This window comes from Geotrypetes seraphini, chromosome 8, assembly GCF_902459505.1.
Source record: "Geotrypetes seraphini chromosome 8, aGeoSer1.1, whole genome shotgun sequence".
Classification (NCBI taxonomy): Eukaryota; Metazoa; Chordata; class Amphibia; order Gymnophiona; family Dermophiidae; genus Geotrypetes; species Geotrypetes seraphini.
In genome coordinates this window covers 149,076,503-149,100,975 of record NC_047091.1, presented here as the reverse complement: position 1 = coordinate 149,100,975, position 24,473 = coordinate 149,076,503, and the positions used below count along the sequence as shown (strand labels likewise).

The following is a 24,473-nucleotide window of genomic DNA, read 5'->3' as shown; positions in this document are numbered from 1 at the left end:
AATCAATAATATTAACAATAGTTGCATTCTCTCATAGTTGTGCTAATTTTACTTTCTACTCAAAAGGATCCAGAGAAGAGCGACAAAAATGGTTAAGGGACTGGGGGAGTTGCAGTACAACGAGAGGCCTCTTCTCCCTAGAAAAGAGAAGACTGAGAGGGGACATGATCGAAATATTCAAGATATTGAAGGGAATTGACTTAGTAGAGATAGATTGTTCACCCTCTCCAAGGTGAAGAGAACAAGAGGGCCCTTGCTAAAGTTAGAAGGGAAAAGATTCTGTACAAACGTAAAGAAGTTCTTCTTCACCCAGAGAGTGGTGGAGGTCTGGAACACTCTCCAGGAGGCTGTTATAGGGGAAAGCACCCTTCAGGGATTCAGGACAAGATTGGAACAGAGCATACGCAAGTAAGGCTAGACTCAAATAGGGCACTGGTCTTTGACCTAAGGGCCGCTGCGTGAGCGGACTGCTGGGCACAATGGGCCACTGGTCTGACCAGCAGTGGAAATTCTTATGTTCTTATTAGGCAATCACTTTTTTATTTCACTTAAGTAAATGTTTTAATGTGATCTTCAACTTTACTGTACTGAAGTTTTGTCAGCCGAAAGCCTGAAGTTATAATGCCATTGTATAGGTCCATGGTGAGACCTCATCTGGAGTACTGCGTTCAGTTTTGGAGGCCTCATTATCAAAAGGATGTGAAGAGAATGGAATCGGTTCAGCGAATGGCCACTAAGATGGTCTCAGGACTCCCATATGAAGACCATCTAAGCAGACTGCAGTTATATTCTCTTGAAGAACGCAGAGAGAGGGGAGACATGATAGAGACGTTCAAATATCTTACAGGCCTTACTGAGGTGGAGGAAGATATCTTTTTCTTTACAGGTTACACGGCAACACGAGTGCATCCGCTCAAACTCAAGGATGGGAGACTTCATGGTGACATCAGGAAGTACTTCTTCACCGAAAGGGTAGTTGATCGTTGGAATGGTCTTCCACGTCAGGTAGTCGAGGCCGGCAACGTGCTCGACTTCAAGAGACGATGGGATAAACATGTGGGTTCACTCCGGGGAAATGCTTAGGGGGAGGATTCTTTTATGGGGTAGGTTCTTTTAAGGGGAGGGCTCTTGGAGTGGGCAGACTTGTTGGGCCGACGGCCATTTTCTGCCGTCATACTCAATGACTCTACTTTTAAGAACATGGGACAGATTTACATGTAATGGAAGTAATAGGCATGCAAATCTCTATCATGCATATTCATTAGGGGTATCCTGAAAACCTGCCTGGCTGGGTGTTTTCCCGAGGACAGGATTCAGAACCCCTGGCCTATATAGAGCAAAAATATTTAGCCAACTGCATATCCAGAGTCAAATCCATCTCCATGTGGCCTACATTACTGATGGGGAGACAACATTTCCTCCTCTGAATATGCAGCAGGATGAATACTGCATCTTTGGTGAGACCTGCCAGTCAAAATGTAGATGCCTCAGAGAATGCTTGTATTTGGGTATTTCAGAAATATTATTGAGGCTACATTTGCAAATTTTGATTACTAATGCAGATCATGGCTTGGTTGCAGCCAGTTGTTTACTGATATGAACTCTTATGATTAATGGGCTGCATCATTTTATCATAACTGCATTCAATTTGGGGATTAATTAGTTGCCAATCTCTGCTCAAGATATATCTAACTACTGTTGCTGCACATTTTGGTGGTGGGAAGGAAGGACAATGTGTAAAATTGCACACTGATTTTGTAAAGTGAATACTGATGGAACTTGTACCTAATTTTGCCCATGAGTACAAATGATCCACATGCTTTGCACCTGTTTTAAATATAGACAGGATTTTCAGGAAAACAGTACACAGAGATATCAGAAACCAATCTACATACATTGCTTTCTAGCTTCACCCTAAATGCCCCTCTCCTCCAATTTCTTTAATCCAGCTAATAGAACATATACTGCCTGATATTCAAAGCTATTTAGATGGCCAGGAATGGCTCATGGCCGGCTAAAAAGTATATAGCTTCTGAAGCGCTAATATTCATAAGAACATAAGCGTAGCCTTACTGGGTCAGACCAATGGTCCACCTAGCCCAGTATTCCGTCTTCACGGAGGCCAATCCAAGTCATAAGTACCTGGCAAAAACCCAAATAGTAGCAGCATTCTATGCTACCGATCCAGGGTAAGCAGCATGTAAGAACATAAGAAGTTGCCTCCGCTGAGGCAGACCAGAGGTCCATCCTGCCCAGCGGTCCGCTCCCGCGGCGGCCCATCAGGCCTTATTGCCTGAACAGTGTCCCTGACTAATTTTGTAACTGCCTCTAATCCTCTAACTATTACCTACCCCTACTCCTATCTGTACCCCTCAATCCCTTTGTCCTCCAGGTACCTGTTCAGATCCTGTTTGAAGCTCTGTAGCGTGCTTCTGCTTATCACATCCTCCGGTAGCGCGTTCCATGTATCCACCACCCTCTGAGTGTCTGTCTCAACAGCAGACTGTGGACTTTTTTTTCCCAGGAACTTGTCCAAACCTTTTTTAAAACCAGCTACATTAATCGCTCTTACTGCATCCTCTGGCAACACATTCCAGAACTTAACTATTCTCTGAGTGAAAAAATATTTCCAACTATTGGTTTGAAAAGTATTAGTCTGTAACTTCATCGAGTGTCCCCTAGTCTTTGTAAATCTTGATGTAGTAAAAAAATCAATCCACTTGTACCCATTCTATACCACTCAGGATTTTGTAGCCTTCGATCATATCTCCCCTCAGCCATTTCTTTTCCAAGCTGAAGAGCCCTAACTTCTATAGTCTTTCCTCATATGAGAGGAGTTCCAGCCCCTTTATCACTCTTCTTTGAACCTTTTCTAGTGCCGCTATATGTTTTATGAGTTAAGAAGACTAGAACTGCACGCAATACTCAAGATGAGGTTGCATGATGGCCACTGAATATTAGAAGATGGCGGCGAATGGATAGTTGACTATATTGTGAAATTCACACTGCTGGCCGGCTAAATCAAGTAGCCAAATTAGGCCGCTTAAATGGTTGGTGAAGCTTGACGAATGGCCTGAAATTTGGAAGCTAAGATTTAATGCTAAGGAATGCAAGGTCATGTATTTGGGCTGCAGAAACCCGAGGAAATGGTATAGTTTAGGGCGAATAACTTTTGTGCACGAAAGAGGAGCAGGACTTGGATGTGATATGTAATGATCTTATGGCGGCCAAACAGGTTGAAAAGACAACAGCGAAACCTAGAAGGATGCTTGGGTGCATAGGGAGAGGAATGGCCAGTAGGAAAAAGGAGGTACTGATGCCCCTGTATAAGACTCTGATGAGACCTCATTTAGAATATTGTGTACAATTCTGGAGACCGCACCTTCAAAAAGATACAGGACGGACTTGGTCCAGAGGAAAGCAACTAAAATGGTTGATGGTCTACGTCATAAGGTGTATGGTGACAGACTTAAAGGTGTCAATATGGATACTTTGGAGGAAATACAGGAGAGGGGAGATATGATAGAGGTGTTTAAATACATATGTGGCATAAATAAATGAGGCAAGTCTCTTTCAGTTGAAAGGAAACTGCAGAATGAGAGGGCATAGAATGAGGCTAAGAGGTGATAGGCTCAAGAGTAATCTAAGGAAATACTTTTTTACAGAAAGGGTGGTAGATGTATGGAATAGTCTCCCTGTAGAGGTGTTAGAGACAAACACTGTCTGAATTTAAGAAAGTGTGGGACAGGCACGTGGGATATCTTAGGGAGAGGAAGAGATAGCGGATGCTGTGGCTGGGCAGAATTGATGAGCCATTGGGCCTTTATCTGCCATCATGTTTCTATGTTTATATAAACCTAGCCAACCAGCACTGAATATTGACCGATCCAACTAAGCTTTTAGTGGCCAAAAATAGACCGGATACTCAGTGCCAGTCACCGGAAACGACCCAGCATTGAATATCTGGGCTCAGTGCCAACTGCGAGAGTCAGCCCAGCTAACTCTCACAGACTGCCCGTATTTTTCAGTCCAAAAAGGGGGTGGAAAAGTGGGTGCGTCTTATGGAGCGAAGACGACCCCCCCCTTCCGGTTCCCTTTAATAACACCACCCGCCCACCCTTCCTTTAAAACATCTCCCACCCTGCAGTACCTTTTTAAACACCCCCGAAGCCTGGTGGTCCAGCGGTGTATGGGCTCGCAGGAGCGCGCTATCTGCGCTGCTACCTGGGCCCGTCCCGCTTTCTGAATGGCTGTGTCAGTTCTCGCGGGATTTGCGAGAACTGACTGCAGCCATTCAGAAAGCGGGGCGGGCCCAGGCAGCAGCCCAGACAGCGTACTCCTGCTGGCCCGTATACTGCATATGTGATACCAAACCTTTCTGGAAGAGCGCAGCTATTGGAAACAGAGCCCGGATGAGCATGCGGCATGGAGCGTACTGTGAGATAAGTCGGCTGCGTGTGCCTGCTCGTGATTGCTCCACTGTGCTGGAGGGGACGGGCTCAGCACGAAGATGAAAGGTGGGGGCACAAAAACGGGGCTAGGGCAGTTCAGTGATGGGGCAAAGATGGTAAAGTAAGGAGATAGGATGCATCTGTTGTGTAGAGGACGTAGCAAGGAATAGGGTAGCACAAGGAGAGGATGGTGATGGAGGGATTCAGGAAGGCAGTGGGGGTGATGGAGTTGAAAGTACAGGTTGAAGATGGGATAAAAGAGAGGATTAGTGCAACTGCAAGGAAGATAGGACTGTGCAAAGAGCAGATGGGGAGAGGGTACAGGGCAGGGCGGTGGGACAGGGTACAGAGCCTGGCGGGGAGGGGGAACAGGGTGCAGAGCCTGGCAGGGAGTGTGGGGTGTTGGGTGCAGAGCCTGTCAGGGAGTGAGGGAGGTTGGGGGCACAATTTGATTCAGAATGGTTTTTTTCTTGTTTTCCTACTCTAAATCTAGGGTGCGTCTTATGGTCCGGTGCGTCTTATGGAGCAAAAAAATACGGTAAATACTGGGTGCATATTATAGAGCCCACACATGCTCATACTTTCAAGATAAATTTTCAAACAGACAGTTTATCTAGGTAACTTCATTACTTCCCTGGATAAATGGATTTGCAAATTGTCTATATTGCTCTAATTTGTGAGTTTTGGAATCTAAGAGCTTTGGCCCATGTTAATCAAGATCTTTGGTGATTGCCCATAAAATGTCTTTTTGTTACTAATGGAGAGCTGGTTTAGAGGATTTTTGTAATCATTGTTTCTCGTTTGGTTGAGTAAGATTAATAAGCACAGTGAAGAAAGAGCTAAAAGAGAAGATAAGGTTAAAAAAAAAAAGGTCTGTAAACAAAACAACAGAAAAAGAACTAAGCTAAGAAAAGATTGTTATCATAGCTTATTCCTTGGTTCATACCAGATAATCTATCCATTTCTAGAATAACATTATGGCAGGATATATTATGGGAGTCATTTTTAAAACCCTGTGGGCTGCTGAAAATCTAATGACCATTTTATCCACCGGCTTTGCAGTACTTCTGAAAGACTTTCTCTTTGAAAACTGGCCAGTGTGTGGGCAGTGGTTAAAGTTACAGCCTCAGCACCCTGAGGTTGTGGGTTCAAACCCACAGTGCTCCTTGTGACCCTGGGCAAATCACTTAATCCCCCTATTGCACCAGGTACATTAGATAGATTGTAAGCCCACCGGGATAGACAGGGAAAAATACTAGAGTACCTGAATAAATTCATGTAAACCGTTCTGAGCTCCTCTGGAGAATAATATAGAAAATTAAATAGATAAATAAAAGCATCTAACAGTTTTCATCTGTTTTTCCTGAGGCAGTATTCAAATCTAGGTTAAAAATCCACTTTTTCGAGGCTGCCTTTAACTCCACTTTTTTACGCTGCTTTTACCTCCTAAAACATACTCCTAACCCTAACTCCGAACTACCCATAGTTGTCCTGTTTGCTGTAGAAATGATTGTTTATTGGAAGCTTCTATATCGCTACTTATGACTTGGGGAGTCAATTCAGAGTGGTTTGCATGAGCTACAGTAATGGTGTTACAGTACATGAGTTAAATTTATGTATATCTTACCTATTTATACCATTTATGTACATATACTATTATTATATTTTCTGTGTATCATATATTCATCTTTCTTTGTATTATTTGTGAATTCGCCCTTTCATGTTTCAAGTGGGTAGTAGTAGCCTGCTGTTTCCTCCATGTTGCTATTCTCCCTACTTGTTTCTTTATTTGCTAAAGTGTCCTGTGAAGAGTATCGTCTTTATTCCTTTCTTGAACTGTTTGGTGTCCTTTTCTAGTTTTAATTCCCATGGAAGGGAGTTCCACCATATAGGGGGCCATCACCGAGAATATTTTTTTCCAGACGCTTTCGTATTTGAGGTCTCTGAAGGAGGGTATTTCCAGTAGGTATTCTAGGCTCGAGCGTAGGGCGCGAGGTGGTTTATGGTTGTCTATTCCAGTGTTTCTCAACTTGTTCCTGGAGAACCCCCTTGCCAGTCAGGTTTTCAGGATATCCTCAATGAATATGCATACACTTGTAAAAGACGGGGAGAGGGACCTTGGGGTGATAGAACATAGAAGAAACATAGAAGATGACGGCAGAAAAGGGCTATAGCCCATCAAGTCTGCCCACTCTACTGACCCACCCCCTGTCTATGCCCTAATGACCCAATTTCCTTAACTTGACCCTCGTAGGGATCCCACATAGGTATCCCATTTATTCTTAAAGTCTGGTATGCTGTTTGCCTCGATCACCTGCACTGGAAGCTTGTTCCAATGATCAACCACTCTCTCTGTGAAGAAATACTTTCCGGTGTTGCCATGAAATTTTCCTCCCCTGAGTTTGAGCGGGTGCCCTCTTGTGGCCGAAGGTCCTTTGAGAAGGAAAATATCATCTTCCACCTCAACACGTCCCGTGATGTACTTAAATGTTTCAATCATGTCTCCCCCTCTCCCTACGTTCTTCGAGAGTGTAGAGCTGCAATTTGTTCAGTCTCTCTTCGTACGAGAGACCCTTGAGCCCCGAGATCATCCTGGTGGTCGTCAGCTGAACCGATTCAATTCTGCGCACATCTTTACAGTAATGTGGCCTCCAGAATTGCACACAGTATTCCAGATGAGGTCTCACCATGGCTCTGTACAACGGCATTATGACTTCAGGCTTTCGGCTGACGAAACTTCTATTGATACAACCCATTATCTGCCTTGCCTTGGATGAAGCCTTCTCCACTTGATTGGCATTTTTCATGTCTGCACTAATGATTACTCCTAGATCTCGTTCTGCTGAAGTCCTAGTTAAAGTTTCTCCTTTCAAGAAGTAAGTCCTGCATGGATTTCCGCTTCTGAGGTGCATGACCTTACATTTCTTAGCATTGAAGCCTAACTGCCAGGTTGAGGACCAACTTTCCAATGTAAGCAGGTCCTGTGCCATATAATTCTGTAAATTGCATTCACTTACTACATTGCATAGTTTGACGTCATCGGCGAATAATGTTATTTTACCTTGAAGCCCCTGAGTCCGATCCCCTATGAATATATTGAAAAGGAGTGGACCCGGGACCGAGCCCTGCAGTACTCCACTGGTCACCTCCGACGTTTTAGAGAGGGTACCATTAACAACCACCCTCTGAAGTCTGCCGCTCAGCCAATCATTGACCCATGCAGTTAGTGTCTCTCCTAACCCCATTGATTTCATCTTGCTTAGCAGCCTGCGGTGTGGGACGCTGTCAAAAGCTTTACTGAAGTCCAGGTACACAATGTCTAAAGACTCTCCCAAGTCCAACTTTCTTGTTACCCAGTCAAAGAAGCTGATGAGATTGGATTGGCAGGACATACCCTTGGTGAATCCATGCTGACTGGGATCCCGAAGATTCCCTTCATTCAAGATCGTATCCAATTTACGTTTAATTAGTGTTTCCATGAGTTTGCACACTATCGATGTGAGACTCACCAGTCTATAATTCGCAGCCTCTGCCTTGCAACCCTTTTTATGCAGAGGAACGACGTTAGCTATTTTCCAGTCCAGGGGAACTTTCCCCTTACTTAGGGAGAGTTCGAATAGCATAGTCAACGGTTCCGCCAGGACATCGCTCAATTCTCTGAGCACTCTTGGGTGCAAATTGTCTGGTCCCATGGCTTTGTTCACCTTGAGTCCTGCTAGTTCGCTGTAAACTTCACCTGGTGTGAACTCAAAATTCCGAAACGGGTCTTCCGCGCTTTTTTTTGCCTTCAACTGTGGACCGTGTCCCGGTGCCTCACAGGTGAAGACTGAGCAGAAGTATTCATTCAGTAGTTTGGCTTTATCGGAATCTGCTTCCACGTAACTTCCATCTGGTCTTCTAAGGCGTACTATCCCGCCTGTGTTCCTTTTTCTGTCACTAATATACCTGAAGAAGGATTTGTCCCCCTTCTTAATGTTTTTTGCCAGAGTTTCTTCCACTCGAAGTTTGGCCTCCCTAACTGCTGTTTTGACCGCTGTAGTGTCCGAAGATCTAAAGGCAAAAAAACAGTGCAACAAGGTGGTACCTGCTGCCAGAAGGATGCTGGGTTGTATAAAGAGAGACATAACCAGTAGAAGAATGAAGGTGTTGATGCCCCTGTACAGGTCATTGGTGAGACCCCACGTGGAGTATTGTGTTCAGTTTTGGAGACTGTATCTGACGAAGGACCCAAAGCTTGAAGCGATCCAGAGGAGGGCGACGAAAATGATAGGAGGTTTGCGCCAAAAGACGTATGAGGAGAGACTGGAATCCCTGAATATGTATACCCTAGAGCAGGGGTGTCAAAGTCCCTCCTAGAGGGCCGCAATCCAGTCAGGTTTTCAGGATTTCCCCAATGAATATGCATGAGATCTATTTGCCTGCACTGCTTTCATGGTATGCTAATAGATCTCATTCATATTCATTGGGGAAATCCTGAAAACCCTTATTGGATTGCTGCCCTCGAGGAGGGACTTTGACACCCCTGCCCTAGAGGAAAGTAGGGACAAGGGAGCTATGATTCAGACGTTCAAATACTTGAAAGGTATTAATGTAGAACAAAATCTTTTCCAGAGAAAGGAAAATGGTAAAACCAGAGGACATAATTTGAGGTTGAGGGGTGGGAGACTCAAGAGCAATGTAAGGAAATTCTTCTTTAAGGAGAGGGTGGTGGTGCCTGGAATGCGCTCCTGAGAGAGGTGGTGGGGATGAAAACGATGATGGAGTTCAAAAAAGCGTGGGATGAACACAGAGGATCTAGAATCAGAAAATAATAGTAAATATTGAAGAACTAAGGCCAGTACTGGGCAGACCAGTCTGTGTCTGTATATGGCCATTTGGGGGAAGATGGGCTGGGGAGGGCTTTGATGGAGACTTCAGTAGTTGGAACCTAAGAACAGTACAGGGCAGAGCTTTGGATTCTTGCCCAGAAATAGCTAAGAAGAAGTAGAAAAAAAACCAACAAATTTTTAGATTGCATCAGGTTGGGCAGACTGGATAGACCATTTGAGTTTTCATCTGCCGTCATCTACTTTGTTACTACGACACAGGCACCCATCCTCTTCTCCATCCCTCCTCCTTCCTGACCACCCCTGCCGCGTGCGTGCTCCCTTCCCTTCCCTTGTACCTTCTTTAACTTTTTCTGCACAAGCAGCATTGCTGCCCACGTCAGTGTCACTTCTCTCTGATGTCACTTCTGGGCCCTGTGCCTATGAAGTGATGTCGGAGGGACAGCTGGCATGATGCGGGCAGCAAATTTGTGCTGTAAAAAAGTTAAAAAGGTATGGGGGAAGGGAAGGGGGCGTGGGAGTCAGGAAGGAGCGGGGGTGGGGTGGAGAAGAGGGCAGGGGAAAGGTGCCTCGTACCTTCGCTAGGCCATTGGGCCTGACATTGAATATCCGGGGCTCCGGGCTCTTTTCAAAAGGCTATCAGTGGCTTAAAAACTGCTGACTTCCGTAGGCTGAAAATCTAGCTCTAGGATTGTGGAGCTATCTTAATCGTGAATGCTTTGTGAGTGGTAAAGCAGTGACGTCTGTACAGAAACAGCACAGTTACAACAACAGCTTGTTAAAAATCAGAGCTAGCCATTCACATTTCAAGCAAAGAAGGCATGAAAGTATTACCTCGAAAAACGAAGGCTGAGAATCTTTCCTCCGATCAGTTATTTTGGGGACCATTTAAGGCTCCTTCGCTGCCACTGATTATTTTGGAGTGCGTGCCTTGATTCAAGTGTATCTTTGGAATTAAAGAAAAATTAAATTCTTGGAATGTTTTGAATTAATGAAGCACAGTACACTATGTTCTGTCGTAAGAATAATTGAAGAGCAGTGCCCATGATGAGGTAATTAGGCACGTTCTGTAGAAAACTGTCTCAGCCGGAGTCCGTGCGTGTGATAGGGAAAGAGAGAGAGAGAGACAGAGAGAGAACGAGGGGTCGAGGGGGGCATTGTGCTCACATCAAGTTTCAATGTATTTTCTACAGATATGGTACGCTTTGCAATCACTTATCTAGTCGCCCTTCAGATCTCTTCCTATGCTGAAAATCTTTTGAAAACGAAAGAGTGGTTGAACCAGAAGACTTTGTATGGTGAAAGTCTTTGCACTCTTTGAAGAGCACGTTTACTAAACAGCTTTAGATTCTTGCACTTTGGGCCCGATTCACTAACCTGCCCGATCGTGACCGATCCGTGTCCGATCTGGGCAGGGCCGATCAATTCTGGAAGGAAGAATATTAAAATGGGGATGATCGGAGGCACGCCCCTATCCGCCGACATGGATCGCTAGGTAGCGATCCTGACGCATGCACAGACCATCTACCATGTGTTTGCTGTCTTGTTTTTTTTAAAAAAAAACCTTTTTTTACTGGCCCCGACTCACCTGCTCTCTGCCGTCCTTCCCTGCAGTGCGAGCCCGTGATTTTAACGTGGGTTTAAAGCAGGTTAAAACCATGAGCTCGCACTGCAGGAAAGGGCGGCAGAGAGCAGGAGAGACCGGGAGGCAGAGAGCAGGTCGCGGCGGAGAGCTGGGGGAGGCAGGCAGCAGGTCGCGGCGGAGAGCAGGGGAGCCAGAGAGAGAGTCGGGGAGGCAGAGAACAGGTTTATTTCAGGGCTGCAGGGCAGGCAGGACAGTCAGAAAGAACATGAGCGACTGGTCTCGAGCAATCGTTTCTTGTTGATCGGCCAGTCCAGTCGGTGTTCAAGATTTTTGTTTAGTGAATGGCGTCCCTGCCTACTTTGCATGCCGTTCCCCCTCATTTGCATGCACGGATTGGAATCGGATCAGCAAAGAGGTTAGTGAATCGGGTTGGAGGAAAATTGGGTGACACCTGGGTTGCAAACTGATCGGTACACGATCGGTTTGCTTAGTGAATCTAGTCCTTAGTGTGTTGTTAATAGCCAAAAGTAATGCATCTTAAAACGGTAACTGCCGTAACTGTTGGGGGAGTATCCAGTATTCTCCCTGCAATCCGCACACACCCGTTTTCTTGCACGCTTTACTGTCAGAAATTACGAGGGTTCTTCAAAAAGTGACCATTTTTGAGTGTTTTGGAGGTGATTGCAGCATTGGAGCACTATTTCAGTGGCCAGACATCAGAGTATTTTTTGGAAGGGTTACGGAAACTTCAGACACGATGTGCCAAGTGGGTTGAACTTAGGGGTGAATATTGTGGAATAATTTGTAAGTTTCACGGCTCCACGACATTCCCTTCTAGGTTGGGCTGAGAACTTTTCAGTAAAGGTACTGGGGCGAGAGGGTTTGGGGGAGTAAAATTGAGAGATGCCAGATTGCTTGGGGAAAGGTGGCTGATGCTAGGTGGGGTTCCCGTGCCTACTCACTGGGGGCTCAAGCATCTGCACTATACCACCAGGAAAATGGCCTGGGTGCCAGAGAAACCTTGACATTTTCAATCGAGGTACCTTAAAAGAATAACAGGCAGGTTAGGACCTGCTATCGTGCCTTGCTGAACTGGGAATTTGCACATTTCTAGCTGTAGCAGCACAAACCAATTCCCGTGGGATTCACTAAGTGGCAGTAGTACTTAGGTGCCATGGGTTAGTAAATCCTTTGGATATTTATCTGCAGTGAAAAAGCACACAAATGTACTATTTCATGCCAGTTTATTAAACAGGCCTCTGGTATGGGAAAGAGAAGATCAATATTGTGATTGGTATTGATCTGAATTATGCCAGCAAATGCTGAGTCATTAATGACAGTGTAGACAATGCATAGAAAGAAGGTGGAAAATCTTAACAGGACTTTTCTCACTTCCAAAAAGAAGGTTCATAATAAGTGACCTAGAAAACTCTAAAACACCTCTCAGCCTTTGTCAGTCCAGATTCCATTTAGTCTTTTAATCAAGCCCTTTTCTTGGTGGTATATTGCTCTCACTTCAAGTGGTCTTAATTATATCTGTCTGATATTAAATTTAACAAAGCTCCCCAGACGTAGCCGATTTGATTCAGAATTTCAAATGGCTAACCCCTATAATTGTCTTGATTAATGTGCTTAAATATTCCTCCAGACATTTATGACACATTAATAGCTGAGAATGACAAGGGGTTTTTTTTTTTAGTAAAATGTTTTCAGCTTTATTTGCAATTCTCTGCATGGCTGTGTGCTGGACTCTCCCAACCCCCACCTCTAGCTCCCTTAGGGATCCTTTTATCAAGTTGCGGTAAGCACTAAGGGCCAGATTCTCAAAATGGTGTCATTTGTGGTGGTGGCTGCCTAAAAAAGCGGCGCCAACTGTGTGTCAATCGTAGAACAACGCAGTTTCGAGAATTGCAGCCACGTGAAAAATAGGCACCAGAAATGACATAAATTGGGATTATGGAGATGCCTGAGGTCACTTCCGGCATTAACCACACCTTCTGTGACCTTAGGCGCCTCCATATTCAGAAGAACAGCGCTGATGCTGGAGGTGCCTCCATTTTTTAAAATGAGAAAATAATTTATTTTAAAACGATGCGGTCAATTACCATGCCAATTAAAATCAATTAAGACAATTAAGTTAGAGGGCGGTAAGGCACCTACCACCGCTTAACTTTTACAAAGCTGCAGTAAGAACATAAGAAGTTGCCCCCGCTGAGTCAGACCAGAGGCCCATCTTGCTCAGCGGTCCGCTCCCGCGGCGGCCCATCAGGCCTAGTGCCTGAACAGTGGTCCCTGATTAATTTTGTAACTTACCTCTAATCCCATCCCTATAATCTACCTTTACTCTTATCTGTACCCCTCAATCCCTTTGTCTTCCAAGTACCTATCCAAAGCTTCTTTGAACCCCTGTAGCGTGCTCCTGTTTATCACATCCTCTGGTAGCGCGTTCCATGTATCCACCACCCTCTGTGTGAAAAAGAACTTCCTGGCATTTGTTCTAAACCTCTCCCCTTTCAATTTCTCTGAGTGCCCCCTTGTACTTATTGATCCCCTTAATTTGAAAAATCTGTCCCTGTGCTAAGACCAGGTTTTACCATGGCTGACATTAATGGTGACCATTGGCGCAAGGCCTTTAAAAAAAATTAACACAAAGGGAAACAACCGTGGAACTGATGATCTTGATGCAAATTTTATTCAGAAAATCTTTATATACAAGGTGTAGTTCAATAATCCAAAATGATAATACACAGTAAATCTATTGTGGTGTGGACCCGACACGGTCCGTGTTTTGGTCAAAGATGACCTTCTTCCAGGGTCCAATGCTCTATGAACTACAAAGGATGGTATACAGAAAGAGACTAGGCACCTTCGCTTATTCAGCTACGTTTATCAATACACAGTACTTTGCTTTGCTATCCAGCATACCAAGGCCATGTCAGGATGGTAGAGCATGTTATGTTTTATTTATCTGCTGCGCTGTGACAAGGTGGAGTACCTGTCACTGGCTAGAGGAGGGAGCCTGAGCAGTGGAGCTCATTGAGCCTGAGAGGAGATGAGCTGCAAGTGTTGCTGGGAGCTGTCCACTCATCCTGAGTGGCTTGTAGTGCTGAAAAGGACAGCTCCCAGCATAGAGAGCTCAGAAAGCAAGAAGTTCCTTTCGCAGTTGGGTGACCCTGGGGTGAAGGAATGCTGGTCTCTGGCCTAACTTTTGGTAAGCCCTGAAGACCACTGCTGGTTGGTGCTGATAGGGGGCCTGGTGCAGTAGAGTAAAGTGGTCAGGCTGACCACTCCTGATAGTGGGGTTTGGTGTAGCAAAGAGATCTGGCCCTGTAGGAATGAAATCCAGTGGTGGGAGGGTTTGTGGGGAACTATACACCAGCAGGAACATAAAAATAGTCTTATTGGGTCAGACCAATGGTCCATCAAGCCCAGTAGCCCGTTCTCACGGTGGCCAATCCAGGTCACTAGTACCTGGCCAAAACCCAAGATGTAGCACTATTCCTTGCTACCAATACAGGGCAAGCAGTGGAAAGAGCTGAAAAGTAGCAGGAGGGCTCAGGAAAGGAAAGGACTCGGGCTTGATGATCAGAGGAGAGACCGATGAAGAAAAATCCAGGTGGTAGGGACCCAAAAGGTCAGGGAGTGAGGGACTAGTGGTGGCCTCACAAGAGGCAGCTGAAAGAAGCCAGGCAAGTCCTCACTGCGTGTATCTGTGAGAAGACGACTGAGGGGCTGGGAGAGCCTTCAGTGTGGGTGTGCAGGATAAGACAACCAAATGATGGAGAAGTTGGGAGAGTCCAAGGACCCTGGGAGCATTGGCCAAAGGACTGAGGAGCAGTCTGACAGAGGGACCGACTGGTATGGTAGCAACTGGCAGAGGGAGCTGTAAATGGCACTGGACACTGCTGAAGACCTAGAGGGCTAATGGAGGGTCAGGAGAGACTCTTGAGAAGACCTTGAGGAGATGGAGTCCAGAGAGGAACCGGAGAATGACTAGGAGGGTTTGGAAGGCCCTGGTCATGGATTTTAAGGGAATGGATGAATGTTGTGTATTTAACCATGTTATGTGTTGTTTTTACAGAGAACTGTGGGGGTGTGGATATGTGATGACTTGATGACTAAACTAAAACTAAACTAAACTAAACCTTAGGTTTGTATAATGCGCCATCTCCGCAAGCGTAGAGCTCGGCACGGTTTACAGAATTAGGATAGAAAGGAACTCTAGAGAAAGAAGGGTAATAGGAAAGGAACTAAGAGGATAGAGAGGGGTCAAGGTACCAGAGAGCGGGAGGTGTTAGATTTTTGAAAAGAGCCAAGTTTTCAGGTGTTTGCGGAAGAGTTGGAGGGAGTTTGAATTTCTGAGCAGGGAGGTGAGGTTGTTCCAGAGTTCTGTGATTCTAAAGAGGAGAGATGTTCCTAGTATTCCTGCGCGGGATATACCTTTTGTAGAAGGGAATGATAGTTTCAGTTTTTGGGAGGATCTGGAAGAGTTAGGGTTTGAGGAGTTCCAAAGGAGTGGAATAACGGGAGGAAGGATGCCGTGTAGGATCTTGAACGCTAAACAGGCACATTTAAAGAGGATTCTGGAATGTACTGGAAGCCAGTGAAGCTTGGACAGAAGTGGAGAGACGTGGTCGAACTTGCCTCTTGCGAAAATGAGCTTAGCCGCGGCATTCTGAATTAGCTGAAGTCTATAGAGGTTCACTTAGGTTCACCCACTTATACCAGTTGTTAACCTGGTGTAAGTGACCACAACAATCTTTTGCTTCACCAAAATGGTTTAAACTAGTATCTTACAATGCTTTAGGCAGGCCTAAATTCTGTTATAGAATTAGGAGCCAGTATTCAGAACAATATAAGAGGGCCAGCTGCCTAAATCAACTTTCATCGCCCAAACGCCAATATTACGTGGCATTAAATTAGGCAGTTTTGCTGAATAATGGCTCTGGCCTACCCCCCCAAAAAATGGACTGGTCAGGGATGGGCCATGGGATGGTGCTGGGGAGGAGCCAGGGCTTATATGGGCACCGGCAATATTCAGCTGGGGCCTACACAAGATAAGTGAGTGAATTTAGGACAACTCAGAAGTTGTCCTAAAGTCAGCCACTTATCTTATGCGGGTCCTGGCTGAATATTGGGCCACAGCCCACATAAATATTTTTTGCTTTTGAAATAAATCCCCCACCTGAAGCCTCCAATTTCCTGATCCCCCTCCCAAACCCTCTCAAGGATGCCCTCTCTGCCAGGCCAGACTCCACTATGCATGCATAGGTAGGCCCCTCTGGGCCTACCTAAATACCTGGTGGTCCAGTGGGGGGTATTTGGGGGCAGGAGTGCAGCTCCCTCACTCCTGCCCTTTAGCCCAGTGCTTTCAAAATGGCTGAATATTGGCTGGGCCTGCATAAGCTCCAATATCCTGCCTATCCAGACTTAGCCCCCCAATATTTAGTGCCAGTGCCTGAACATGGCCCGGCACTGAATATTGAAAGCTAAATCAGCCGCAAGGGTAATTGTTTAAAAGATTGCTGACTGCCACTGGCTGAATATCAGAGGCTTGGTGACCATGTCTTACTGTGGCATCTAATTAAGGAATGTCTCGGTCTTATTCACTGATTGGTAGGGTTGCCAGACATCCGGAAAAACCTGGACATGTCCTCTTATTAGAGGATTGTCCAGGTGCCTGGACGGTCTTTCTAAAACCTGGCAGTTTGTCTGGGTTTTGGAAAGCCCCGATGAGCTCCACATCTGGAGGGCCTCTGAGCATGTACGCATGACATCACACATATCCGCACATGCTCCAGGACCACCAGAAGCGGCCAGATTGGAGGCTGAACTGGGAGGGGCTGTGGCAGAGCTGATGGCAGAATTGGGCGAGGCAGAAGGGATCAGAGTAGAGAGCTGCATGGGAACAGGGACGACGGGAATCCCGCGGGCATCCCGTGGGCTCCCTTTTCGGGTCACGGGGATCCCGTGGGGACGCCCCCTAGGGTCGCGGGAATCCCGTGTGGACGCCTCCGAGGGTTGCGGGGTTCCTGCGGGGCTGGATGTACTCAGTCACGCAGCTCTTCTTCTCCCTACCTGCTCTGCTTGCAGCACAGAGCCGAACGGAAGTCTTCCCGACGTCAGCGCTGACGTCGGTAAGACTTCCGTTCGGCTCTGTGCTGCAGGCAGGGCAGGTAAGGAGAAGGAGAGTAGCCTCGCGGCTCGAGTGACTACCAAGGGAGGGGAGCGGTCCGCCCCGGGTGCAGCACAGCCAGCCAGGTCTCCTTACTTTTGTGGCTCTTCCCCGACCGACCAACCAACAACAGCCCCGGTCCGACAAACCTCCCTGCCTTGTAGCCACGAATCTAAATTACCTTCTTACAGCAGCTGTAAGAAGGTAATTTAGATTCGCGGTTAAGGGCAGGGAGGTTTGTCGGACCGGGCCTGTTCTGTTGGTCGGGCGGGGAAGTGCCACGAAGGTAAGGGGGCAGGGAGAGAGAAAGGAAGGAAAGGTGGAGTGGAGAGGAAAAGACACTTAAGGGAAATGGGTAAAACTGAGGGGGGAGAAGGACGCTGAAAGCACTGGGGAAGACAAAGGGGTGGAGAAGGACGCTGAAAGGCCATGGGGAAGATGGAGGGGGGGAGAAGGACGCTGAAAGGACATGGGGAAGACAGAGGGGGGAGAAGGACACTGAAAGCACTTGTGGAAGACAGAGGGGGGAGAAGGACGCTGAAAGGACATGGGAAAGACGGGAGGGGGGGTGGAGAAGGACGCTGAAAGGCCATGGGGAAGACAGAGAGGGATAAGGACACTGAAAGGACATGGGGAAAACAGAGGGGGGAGAAGGACACTGAAAGCATATGTGGAAGACAGAGGGGGGAGAAGGACGCTGACAGGACATGGGGAAGATGGGGGGGAGAAGGACGCTGAAAGGAAATAGGGAAGAGAGAGTGGGGAGAAGACGCTGGCAGGGAAGAAGACAGAGATGCCAGACTATGGGGGGAGCGGAGGGAAGAAGATGGGTGCCAAACCAATTTGGAAGGGGGGAGAAAGGGAGAGGCACAGTAACAGAGCAAATGGAAGACGCAGAAGGAAGAGAGACAGTGGATGGAAGGAATTGAATGAGAACATGAGGAAAGCAGAAACCAGGCAACAAAGGTAGGAAAAGAATTCTATTTCTTTTTTTTTTTTTTTTTGCTTCAGGATAAAGTAGTATATTAGTTGTGTTGATAAAAATTTATAAACATTAGAGGCTCTGGTAGAAACCCATTTACAAAGTATGTATTCTTCCCAATTAATATTTCCAAATTAATAAAGTCTTTTTGTTTATTTGTAAATGGGTTTCTACCAAAGCCTTTAATTCAGTAGCATAATTAAATGAAATAACTATTTCTGAGTTTAGGGATGGGCGGGGATGGAGGGGATTCCTCACGGGGACGGGCGGGGACGGAGGGGATTCCTCGCGGGGACGGATGGGGATGGAGGGATTCCTCACGGGGACGGGTGGGACTTTGGCGGGGACGGGTGGGATTTCTGTCCCCGCGCAACTCTCTAGATCAGAGCCAGAGGCAGAACAGGGCGGGGCCATGTGATTGGTAATTATTTCAATAGCATTTAGCTGCAGCGTTGGTTGGTTTGGGGCAAACATTTAGGGGTGATTTATGACTGTATAAATCAGGGGTCAGGAACCTTTTTGGCTGAGAGAGCCATAAACACGACATATTTTAAAATGTAATTCCGTGAGAGCCATACAATATGTTTAAAACTAAATACAAGTAAATGTGTGCATTTTATGTAAGACCAACACTTTTAAAGTGCAATAGGTCTCGGAATGAAAAGATTCACCCAAGGTGGTGAAGAGCAGGTACAGTATATGTGATTAACATAGCTGCTGGGTAGTAATCTTGTGAAGATTTATTCATGTACAGTAAAATCATCAACTGAAATACTTTCCTCCTGAAGATAATGAAAACATGCTTCGATTAGCATGACTGGAACCACCCAAACGTTTGTATTAAGCCATAGAGGAGCACGATAATGTCAATACTGGAAAAGTATCAAAACATGAGCGCGAAAGGTGCTAATTTACAATCAGGCATTTGTTGGGAGGTGTTTTCTGTTTGGTTTTTCTTCTTTTTTTTGTCTAAGAAAGGAACAGTCAAGAAGGTAATGTTTTTCATTTGAAATGTCATTTTTTTTTGTTATGTTTTCTTTTGAAGTATTCTGGTGTGGAAGACATAGAAGAAATATATATGTTTCAGTAAAATAGCTATTTTAGTAGTTTTGACAGTGAATAATTGGCTCTTTATATGAGGGTGCTTTGCAAATAATTGCTAATACTGCTATCACATGTCATCGATACGCTTCCACTGTTACACACAGCAGCTTTCATGACAATATTGCCTGACTGCATTCTCACCATGTGCACAAATTTGCTTTATTCAGTTATGGTTTAATTCCTTTAACGCAAGGAACCACTAAAACCAGTGGCATAGCAAGGATGAGTGGCACCCCTCCCCCACCATCGTCTCTGTCCCCCACTCCTTCCTTCCCCCCCTCCTGCTGCATGCACAACCCCCTTCCCTTCCCCCATACCTCTTTAATTTTCCCAGTGCGAGCAGCATCACAAACTTGCTGCCCGTGTCATGTCGGCTCTCCCTATGACGTCACTTCCTGGTGCGGGACCCGGAAGTTTACAAGTTTATTAAAAGTTTGATATCCTGCCTAATCAGGCTTCTAGGCGGTTTACACATTTGAAACAGAGGGGGATACATAATGAATTAAATTAAACAAACGAACGTACCACAGATAAACATGAATTACAAAACAAAACACAGACTGGAACAGGAACGAAAGGGAAAGAGGGGAAGAACTACATTATTTTGATGGGGAAGGACATTAGGGATGTAAAGCTTAATGGCCGGGGTTAGTGCCGGTTAAAAATGCATGTAAAACATCCTTAAAGGACAATCATTGATTGAATTTGAGCACTATCCCTGTTTTTAACAGGGACGATTAATGATGTTGTTTGGGGTGACGGGACTAAATCGCGCGAGACAACGGCGCGCCGACAACTGAGCGCAAGGTTGACGGCGCGCTGAAGAAAAGCACTATTTTAAAGGGCTCCGACAGGGAGTGTGGGGGGGAAACCCCCCCACTTTACTTAACAGACATTGCGCTGGCGTTTGGGGGGTTGTAACCCCCCACATTATACTTAAAACTGAACTTTTTCCCTAAAAAACAGGCAAAAAGTTTGGTTTCAAGTATAATGAGGGGGGTTACAGCCCCCCAAACCCCCCACAACGCCAGCGCGATGTCTGTTAAGTAAAATAAGGGGGGTTCCCCACCTACACCCCCCATTGGAACCCTTTAAAATAGTGATTTTCTTCGGCGCACCGTCAACCTTGCACTCAATTGTCTGCGCTCAGTTGTCGGCGCACCGTTGTCTCGCGCGATTTTGTGTATGAACCGTTGTTTAGACATGTCTATGTTATCTGTGATAATCGTAGGGAAACAAGATTTTATGTATGTGATATGGAAACTGCATAGTTGTATGCAGTATATACATTTTTTAATAAATAAAAAATAAATAAATAGGTCAAACGCATCTTTGAACAGGAATGTTTTTAAATTAGATTTGAAGATGTTTAGTGAAGTATTTTCTCTTAAGTGGTCAAGAGCTAAGTTCCATAGTATAGGGGCGGTCACAGAGAAAATGTTAGTTCCCATAGGGGTCCTTTTATTAAGGCGCAATAGCCGTTTTCGACCAGAAAGGTCTTCCTCAGGAGTCCCGATAGGTCCCTTCTGAGATTTTGTGGCTATAGCAATTTATGTTCAGCGTACGTCGAATAAATGATTCCCTCAAGCATGCGGCTGGGCATAGATTGCTATATCCACAAAATCTCAGAAGGGACCTATTAGGACCCCTGAGGAAGACCTTTCTGGTCGAAACACGGACCATGCTAAGTCCTCTTCACTGACTAAAGTTATGGATGTACCTCATTGCCTTTAGATTGTGAATAACTTTTTTCACATCAATAAAGCTGGCGTCAGTAACATCAGTTTGTTTTCGCTTGGATTTCTACTTCTCTGTGGGATTCAAGGGGTCAATTCCTTTCAACATTAGCGCATGACCATTAATTTTGTAGCTGTGGCCTTGGCACAGGCAAAACTCATAAAAAATCATGCTAAGGCCATTTTCTACTGCAGCTTAGTTAAAAGGACCCCAAATTGTGGAGTACAATTCTATAAGTAGGCATGCACAAGTTGGTGTAAGTGCAGAGCTAATTACTATATTCTATAGGGGTGTGTGGGGATCCCAGTTACTCTGGGTTATGTGTACCTTTGCTGTATTTAGGCAACCAAAGTTATGCCAGGCCTGTCTGTGGCTGAGGTAACAGTAACCACCCGAAATTCAGCACTATTTAGCCGGATAAGAACAACTGGCTATCTAAATAGCACTAAGCCAGATAACCACTAATATTTAGTGGGAGATAGCCAGCTATCTTCCGCTAAATATCTCAGTCACCGGCTTTGCCGTGCAAAATAGCCAGTCAGTGCCAATATTCATTGGCTGACCAGCTAAGTTTAGCATCCAGTTAACATAAATCTGGTCTTTCTTTCCCACTATAAAGACATTGAAAACTGCTCTGTCACCTTTCTGTCTCCTGTCCACCCACCCACTTCTCCTCCTTCCTATCCCAGAAATATTGATATTTGTCAATATTTGCTTTTTTCTGATCTGAAGAAGAAGGGTTTCCTTCGAAAGTTCATCATAAAATGCATTGAATTAGTTCAAGAAAAAAGGTATCGCCTTATTTCCTTTGTTTTTTGTTTTCTTTCTTTATACTACGATGGGCTATGGGAAATCCACTGCTTATTTTTAGGATAAGCAGCATATGATCTGTTTTACTCTTTGTGATCTTACCAGGTACTTGTGTCCTGGATTGGCCGCTGTTGGAAACAGGATACTGGACTTGATGGACTTTTGGTCTGTCCCAGTATGGCAGCGCTTATGGTCTTAACCTGGGTGAGATTCCCAGGTGATTACAAAGACTAGTTAGGCTCCTGCCAGTGAGGATGGGGATGAGTGATGGTTGACTAGGGGAAGTGGTGAACCCATTAAATTGATATATGATGATAACAAATCATACAGTGGTAACTGTATGTTATGAGGGAAATTAAGGTTGTTATATTTGAATGACAGCAAAATGTCACTGGGGGGGGGGGGTGAGGGGAAGTTGAGGAATAAAAGTATCTATAGGATAGAGCACAAGGTCTTTTGGTTGCCCAAATCCCTGCCAGGACCAATGAAGAGGAGGAGGTATCCCAGACTGGTACCACATCTGGGGGCTGCAGGTTCGGAAGGGCCCCTGCTCACTAAGCAGAGGTCAAGGAAAGGCTCCAGGAGTGAGAGAGAGTATACCCCTCATAAGAGTGGAATGGGGAAGACTTGTTCTGGGACAGAGGTGGGTGAGGAGAAATGCACCTTTGAGTGAAGAAGGAGGGACAGGGAGGTCCAGTCCTGAGTCAGTCGTGTGGCTGGGTAAAAGCCCAATGGGACATTTGCCTGGCGAGAGTGCACACAAGCTACAGCTCTGGATTGTTCTGCAAGACTGGATGGGTTTGGAAGAGTGGAAGACTGCTTGAACATTTGTAAATAGATAACCACTGGGGCTTCTTGTCACATTAACCCTCGGAGACACTCCCTGAGACCATACCAGATGGGGGCAAAGACTTATTTTGCCTCGTTACCTCAAGACGTTTGTTTGTCAAGTTGATGTTCTACCAGTAAAAGTTCATCAGCTGAAAAAGCGTGAGTGTGTTTTTCTTAAGATTGTGTTGCAGTGATTGAAAAATGGTGCCTTAAACCCCATGGCTATTGGGATTTAGCCTAGCCCCGTCTTGTAGCCAGGTCAACAACTTGAACTTTGTTTTGTATATCTTGGTCTGGGTGCCTGAACTGAAGCGCTTAGGTGGTGACCAAGGACTTTGTGAGTGTTACATTTGGCATTGGAGCACCTAAAAGGAGATACCCATTTATAGACTTGCCCCCTTAGAGGCCTGAAGAGCTTAGGTGGTGCCCATGGATTTTGTGAGGGTTACATGTGGCATTGGAGCACCTAAAAGGAGATATCCAATTATAGGCTTGCCCCCTTAGAGGCCTGAGTAAGTGCCCAGTGCTGACATTCTGTGGTAAACATCTAAAGGGTCAATGCTTAGCATCTTCTGCCCACTTAAACCATGCTGATTAGGCCATGTCCAGATTTTAAGTGGAACGTAAGTGGAGGCGGAGCTGGAAGATATTGAGGCATAGTATTTCGTGCCAGTGTCTACAAACTCAACCAGACAGATAAAAAAAAGCAGTCCTGTCTTTGCCTGATTAGGGATGCAGGAGCTCACACTGAATATCGACCAGCGCTTTCATAACTTCTAAGTCTGCCCTAGACCTGGATATTCTCTTTCTCTTAATAATTTATATTCCGCATATCCTACAATTCTATGTGGATTACAAATTATTCAGGTATTCAAGCATTTTTTCCCTAATTGTCCCGGTGGACTCCCACTCTATCTAATGCACCTGGGGCAATGGGGATTAAGTGACCCTTGCCCAGGGTCACAAGGAGCAGTGCAGGATTCGAACCCACAACCTCAGGGTGCCGAGGCTGTAGCTCTAGCGACTGCACCACACGCTCCCGTAACCCAGCGCTGAATATCCAGGTCAAAATTCACCCTGTGGCTGTCAACGGCTATAAAACCACTGACTGCATGGGCTCAGTATTGCCTAGTAATTTTTTTCTCCCTCAGTAACTCCACCTCTGTAGCCACTCACTTTTTAGGCATGTACATTTAGGTTCTTAGTGAAATAAAGATCCTAAATTTAGGTTCTCAGCCTATTCAGTTCCCTAAACTAGGGACCTAAACCCATTAGGTCCAATATTCAAAAGCCATTATGCAGTCTAGTCACATAAGAACTTTTTTTTCTCAAATTGTCAACAAGGATAAAGCTTAATTTGGGCTATATAAGTTGCTATCTGAACAAAATACAGTATACATTTTTAAAAGGGGTATGATTAGGAACATCCCAGGACAGGGTTTATAGTTATCCATTTAGCTCCACCTCAGAAATAAAGGGGTAAAGTTATACAGATATCTTGTCCATATAAATTTATCCATGTATTTTCATTTATCTGACTTCAATGGATAAGGTCTCAAAAAAGTTAGATGAATAAGTTATCCATATAAGTTTATACAGTGTGAGCTTGGCTGAAAATTGGCATTGCTGAAAACTGACCCATCATGAGCTTTTTTAAGCATTTTTTTTTTTTTCACACAATAAACCCTCTGATATTGCTTAAGGTTTCAGAAAAATGCGATTCTATCTTCGTGAATGGCAAGGAGATGAAAAGTAAGGTGGATACCATTGTGAACTTCTCGTACCAGCATTTCACCACTCAGCTCCAGGTGACAGTCTGGGCCCCACGGCTTCCGTTACAGATAGAGATCTCGGATACAGAACTCAGTCAAATCAAAGGCTGGAGGGTTCCTGTTTCCCCTAATAAAAGGTAAGATGAACTATATAGAGGAACATTTTCAGAAACTTTAAGTTCACTTAAAAGTAAAAAGTG

General features: G+C 45.3%; 1 protein-coding gene across 1 annotated transcript in view; it reads left to right on the top strand.

Annotated features, from left to right (window-relative positions):
* Nucleotides 1-24,473, top strand: part of TMEM132B (transmembrane protein 132B) — a 709,727-nt gene that overhangs the window by 655,034 nt on the left and 30,220 nt on the right. Inside the window, exon 6 of the mRNA XM_033956153.1 lies at nt 24,205-24,410. Within this exon, the coding sequence (XP_033812044.1) occupies nt 24,205-24,410 (206 nt within the window). The remainder of the gene's footprint in view (nt 1-24,204; nt 24,411-24,473) is intronic.